General features: G+C 28.9%; 1 protein-coding gene across 1 annotated transcript in view; it reads left to right on the forward strand.

Annotated features, from left to right (window-relative positions):
- Positions 1 to 6,662, forward strand: part of LOC111616320 (sialin-like) — a 28,054-nt gene that overhangs the window by 7,171 nt on the left and 14,221 nt on the right. Inside the window, exons 7-10 of the mRNA XM_023357745.1 lie at positions 3,804 to 3,891; positions 4,948 to 5,034; positions 5,647 to 5,780; positions 5,979 to 6,128. Coding sequence (XP_023213513.1) covers positions 3,804 to 3,891; positions 4,948 to 5,034; positions 5,647 to 5,780; positions 5,979 to 6,128 — 459 coding nt within the window. The remainder of the gene's footprint in view (positions 1 to 3,803; positions 3,892 to 4,947; positions 5,035 to 5,646; positions 5,781 to 5,978; positions 6,129 to 6,662) is intronic.

The following is a 6,662-nucleotide window of genomic DNA, read 5'->3' on the forward strand; positions in this document are numbered from 1 at the left end:
ATAATATAAGAATATAATAAGTAATATAATACATAATACTAAGAAATACAGTATTTTAATTATAGAAAAAAAAATAATTTTAAAAAAATCAAAAATTTCGTTTAATTAAAGTCACTAATGACAATTGATGTTATAGACTATAGTTTGGTGATTTAGAAGAGGGAAAAAGTGGAAAAATTAATCATAAAATTGGGAAGAATAAGTTGTGTTTTCTTTTGGTTGTTTGAAGAAATCAGTGCAAACATTTTCTATATTAACGGTTGGTTGTCACAAGACGATTTTCGATCTCCTCTCAACAAGAAAGATAGCAAAGAACCGTTGATTATTGAAAGACGTATTATTTCGCCATGGCCAGACACAATTTTGTTTTCTTCTTTATCCTATTTTGAAAATCGAAACTTTTATCAACGACTTGCCAACTTACCATTAATCTTATTTTTTCACTCTTTATATATATATATCAATACGTTTTTCTAAGGTTGTTTCTATATAATCAATATCGGAGGACAATTTTGCGCTTGAGGTATGTGACACATTTTATTCGAAAATGTCTTTTCTTATACAAAATAAATAGAATTTTTTTTCAAATTGTTTTATCTTTTTTTTTTCTTTTGCATCTTATATTATTTTCACTTAAGAAATTGTTTTACAATGTTAAATTCGTCACTGCATTTACCAAAAAATTGTTCATCTTACATAGACTCTACTATAAAAATATTATTATAAAATGCTTTATATTGTAAAAAACATATGGTTTTAATAAAATTTTAAGTGTTTTAATGATAAATAATTGATTTTATTACTACTTATTACTTTCAGCTACTCGAATTAATAATTATATATACGTATATTTAAGTACTTGTATGTGCAGGTTATATAATGAGTCTTGCAAGTGGTATCGATGAAATTTTGAGGAATTAACATGTCAAATGAATAGAACACGAACGTGTATTACATAACAGTAAAGAGTGATTGTATCAACAAAGTTATAAACCGTATCAAAATTATAGTTTGATAGCAAACGAGCCGTATAGAAAATGTGCAAATGAGCTAACAAAGTCATTGAGGGAAACCATGTATATAACTGTATAATAACAAGGTTTGTAACTTAGAAAATATATTATAAACTTGGAAGCTTGAGCACTAAATTTGTAAACATATTTAGGTATGCTCGTTTAGTTACGATGATTTAATCGAGCTTAGAATCTATGCAAAGAGTAATTTGTTAAAGAGTCCATGGCAATTCCTGGATACTTTTGTAACTTATACTAACGATCACATATGTTATATAAATTTAATTATCATGATAATGGAACTGTTTCCTTGTGCATTAACGTTAAAATGTATCGATTCGCTTATATAGATAGTGGGTTTACATGCAATTCTCGTAAAGTCTGAGTTGTGTATGGCTATCAGCTTGCCAACCTCTTCTCGTATACAGATAACAGAGTAGGTTATTTTCCACCACTCAAAGAAATGTATTTAATTCTAGATTTTTCTTAATTTAAAATTATTTAGTAGAATATTAAAAAAAAATCTCCATTATTTCAGTTTCAAAAGCAAAATGATCANTTTCTTAATTAAAGTGATGTTTTCCAAATATTAAATTTACATCAAAGTATTTCAGATATTTGTTTTATTGATTTATCACTAATTAAAACGAACTTTAAACCATTTATCAACTGCTCATTTTTGTATATTTGAAAGTCATTTATATGCCAGACGAATTAATTATCGAAACATGGATATAGATTAAAAGAAAAATGAAATATTAATCATGATTTTGATGTCATTACTAACTTTTAATGACGACAAAAATATAATCAATTTGACTCGTTCTGTCTTTGGTTTACGTTACTTATATAAACAATAAGTTTTAATATAACACGATGTGTTTAATCACTTTTTTTTCTATTGTATCAGTTATCAATTTCGATATCGTGATTGGTTGTTTTATTAATGCTCAATTACAGCAATGTGATTGGCTAATTTAATTTGTGCTCATTTTCGCTACCTTTTCGGCTTCACGATTGGTTAAGCTTTATCACATTTCAGTTTCCTTGTGATTGTTTTCTCAATTCAGTACCTATAAATGGTGAGGGATTGCAAAATCGACTAGGTAATGGCCTGGAGCATTCCCAGGAATTCTAAAAGTGGTTAAATTTGGTTCTGGTGAAGCGTAGAAAGACGAGAAACTATCAAATATAACTTCTTTTTTTTCCACTCTAGTCAGAGGAACAACAATTTTGAGGGAAGGCATGAACTAACTGCTCTTTGTGTGAAACCTAGACACTTCATATCATTAGTGCTTACATTATTCGCTACCCTAGGCAAACGTGAGTTTGCTAGGTTCCATTTATATAATATATAACTCATAACACGTGATACTGGATATTGTATGAAGTCTGGCTTGTGCTGGATTTCAAATATTGGACTAAGAGAAAGTAGCTGTAAATGTATATTTACCTAAAACACGAAATTGTAATTGCCTAAAACCGCCATTTACTGTTACTGTCATCATTATCGTAGCGATTAATTAAGCTTCATTTATGCTGTTACTGATTTTGATTGGTTAAACTTCATTAATAATCATTCAATCATGATTGGATGAGTTTCGTCAATGCTCAGTTTCAGCAATTTAATTGGCTAAACGTCCATTAAATATGAACTGTTAAATCAAACACCATTTAATAGACACTAATGTGTTATTCCTCATCATTAACTTCTTTCAATACAATTAACGTATCTATTATCTAATTGTCAAACTTAAAATGAAAATAACATGTATATTAATGTATCGATAAGCGATTATACTGTCAAATAATCCGTCTAGCACTGGCTAATTAGCGTGTATATTAATTAATTGCCAATCTATATTTAGGTCTATCTATCTACACATACGTTTATTACGTAGACTACGCTTGCACATTAACACTGATGACGTAGCATTAACGAATTAACTAATACATCATAATGGGTAGATACTGTATAGTATATATTTATTTTACCAAGCTTAATTAATGTCCTGTTAGTATGCATTTTAGTTAATTAGTTATTGCTTATGTCTAATGTTCCTATTTTATGTAAATGTTATACATTAGGTGACAAAAATGCATGTAAAAGGAAGCTATCAGTAATCACGAGAATGTTTCTGACCTGAAAAAACTTTCGTGGTTAAGTCTTGATGTCTATGAAGTATGTTGTTTCACGTTGTATGTCGATCAATGTGATGTTATGATGAATCGTTTTGTCTGGATTATTGCTCTATCCAGATATTTCATTCTCCAAAATTGCCTCTCTACTAGTACTTCCGTCTGAGATTTCAAAATTGTCCAATATTTTATAGCAATTTTTTACTGTTTATAACGTAAATAACTACTTAAATTTTTATATTATAAACATATAAACAGACTAACTAGCGTTATATACGCTATTTAACTCATTGTATAGCATATAAAACTTCTTTTAAATTTTATATGTGGAAATATAAAAAGCATGTAAAATTATTAATTAATATATGTTTTTAATATATTGATACTTGGCAACTATCCATTTAAATTTCACGTACATATCAATCAATATACAGATAAGATGTAGCAGTACAGTAAGTGGTTCGATGACGTTAATTTGTATATCAATACCCTGGTAACACCTGAACTAACTTTCACACTTTAACATTTTTTTTTCACATTTAAATATTAAATACAAGGCTATTATTATGTTAAACATAGTTAATTAAGTACGAAAGAACTATTATGCAAATTTATGGAGGAGTAAAAAAGGTTTATTTTTTATCTTTTCAGGGTGTTACGTTTCCAGCCATGCACGCGATGTGGGGAATTTGGGCACCTCCTTTTGAAAAGACTAAACTGGCTACATCTGCTTGGTCTGGTACTCCATTTTAAATTGTTATTTTATAAAAATTTTATTTAATTAAATTACATAATTAAGCATAAAAGTATAAATTATATACCAGTTTTTCTCTCTTATCATGGTTTGATTTAGTGTCTCCACATATATACGTGTATATTAAATGTAATAAATAATAAAATGCAATAAAAATATTCATAAAAATTTCATTTTTCTAAACTTTTCTATTGTCGAATGGTGTTCATATTTATAACTCTTGGTGCCATTTTTCAAATCGGTTGTCAACCAGTTCATTTAATCGCTGAGAAATTCTCATAAATACCAAAATTCTTATGCTGCATTTGAGCAACTTTTCTTCGTCTTCTGATAATTCATAATGATTTTCAACTTCCTCCTTCACATCATATCGAATTTATGATGTCTCTTGGGATCTTTTTTACATGACATTTATATACTTTTCTTTATCAGGTAGTTAGCTTTACCCTCCTTCTTTTCCTCCTCCTTCTCCTCCTCCTCCTACTACAACTACTACTATTATTATTATAGCAATAAAATTGGAAACAATTCACTGTCATCATCAATAAAAAATGTAATGGAATTTTATATTTTTATTGATTAAATGATACTAAATACACGTCTTAAGGATGCTTCCAATCAGAATAATATTTATTTATTTATTTAAAATACGAAGAAAGTTTAGTAAGATCTGTATAGAAGTGAAAATTTTTAAGTCGTTTGTCATTAACTACCCGTAAAATAATTCGAAATTTATTAAGCACTTTCAACTTTTACGCTACTCTTTCTTTACTTTTTTCCTTAGCTATAAATGCTTTTAAGTGAAGACATTACTGAAATTCCTAGAAGTTCTTTACATCTCGTATAATTTTGAACATTATCTTACACTCTAAAAACGAGCTATTAAACTGTGTTACTCTTCAACCATAAACACTATGAATTGTGTAAGATAAAACAATGACGTTTGGGACTAGAATTTAGTTATGAACGAATAATTTTATTCTGTTAAAGAGTTGATACTAAGTAATTTTAACAATAACATCATTGCTCTTTTGTTATTAGGTACTTTTATAGGAACGGTGGTAGCGATGCCATTATCTGGTTTGCTTGCACAACACGTCAGTTGGCAATCTATCTTCTATTGTTTCGGTGAGTATTATATTCGAGAATATACCCGCGAGAGGAAGTAGTCTAATCTCTTACAGAAGTGTTATTCCTATATCAATTCCAACCCCTAGAGTTTTAACGGAACTCATCAAAATTTAGATTATTTTGAACGTTATCTATATATATAGTATATCGCCGTTACACTCTTGTCGGATCTCAATTTATTGTTACGATACATTTAATGAATTATATATATACCTTACACTACAATATTTATACGGATATAACGGATAAAATTGGAAATTTAGAGATAAATCGAGCGTGTTTACGTGATTTCACTCTCGTCTCTCGTTAAGTTACGCTTTACAAAAGACGTTCATTCGAGTTGTACGAATGATGTGATGTTTTTTGAATTATAAACGTCATCAAATACGAATTTCAACGGATGTTGCGTACTAGAACTGATCCTTTCTTTACGGTCCAATATAATACGGTCTGACACACAATCAATCATTACCTCCCTTTTATTACCGTGCAGAGACTTTTATCGACGAGATGAGTCCTTACTCCTCGAACTGTGCAGAAAAAATATTTAATTTTTTCCTTTATTTCCGAATTATGAACATTGTGACAAATTTTATTTCTATTTTCTAGGTTCTGTAGCTATTTTATGGTCGCTGGCTTGGTTCTATCTGATTCGTGATAGCCCAGAAAAACACGAAACTATCACCTCTACCGAATTAGATTATATACACTCTACTATAGGAATTCAATTAGAAAATACCAAGGTGAGACATTTTTTTTGACAATTAAATGCACTAAAATACTAAGAAAACACATCTCTAGTGTTTGTACATCGTTTAAACCCAAAGTTCTAAGTTTAAGACCTAAAACTTAAAATCAAAGTCCTATACTTGGCTATATCTAATTATATGAAAGAAGGCAGAATTTTGTTTATTTATTTCTTAATTTTTTTTTAATTTTAGGATTTGTCTACTCCGTGGATACGCATCATTACTTCTCTACCCGTTTGTGCTATAGTTTTAGCACACTTCAGTGAAAATTGGGGTTTTTATACCATGATTACCGAGCTTCCAACATACTTGAAAGATGCACTGAATTACGAATTAGATAAAGTGAGTAGATAAGTCGAATGTAATCTTTAGTTAAAGAGAAAATTTAAAAAATAAAAAGTAATAATGAAAGTTCAAATAGTGATTGAAATTTTGATTAAAAACGAGAGGAACTAAATAATAAATTCTGTTACCAATATCTATATTGTTTATACAGGATAAGAGCATATTTAATGCTATAGATGTTATAGTGAGCAGGACTTATGAGCAAATGTTTTAAATTATGAGCATGTTTAATATAAATGATATCAATCAGCTTATTTTACATGAGCATACTTTTAAAAATATTCCTTTTAATTACTCACCAATAATAAGCTTAATTTATATGAAAGTTTTCAATAAGCTTTATAAGGATGTGTCAAAGATATACTGTACAAGTCGACCCCCCTATAACACTGTTGATAATTCCGTTTTATATGAATTTCATGTTGTAGGAGTCACTTAGATTTTACAAATACGTGTGCCGGGCTGTGAACGGCTCACGTATTTGTAAAATCTAAGTGACTCGTACAACATGGAATTCATATAAAACGGAAT

This window comes from Centruroides sculpturatus, unplaced genomic scaffold (genome assembly GCF_000671375.1).
Source record: "Centruroides sculpturatus isolate CEXI.00-Female unplaced genomic scaffold, Cexi_2.0 scaffold2317, whole genome shotgun sequence".
Taxonomy (NCBI): domain Eukaryota; kingdom Metazoa; phylum Arthropoda; class Arachnida; order Scorpiones; family Buthidae; genus Centruroides; species Centruroides sculpturatus.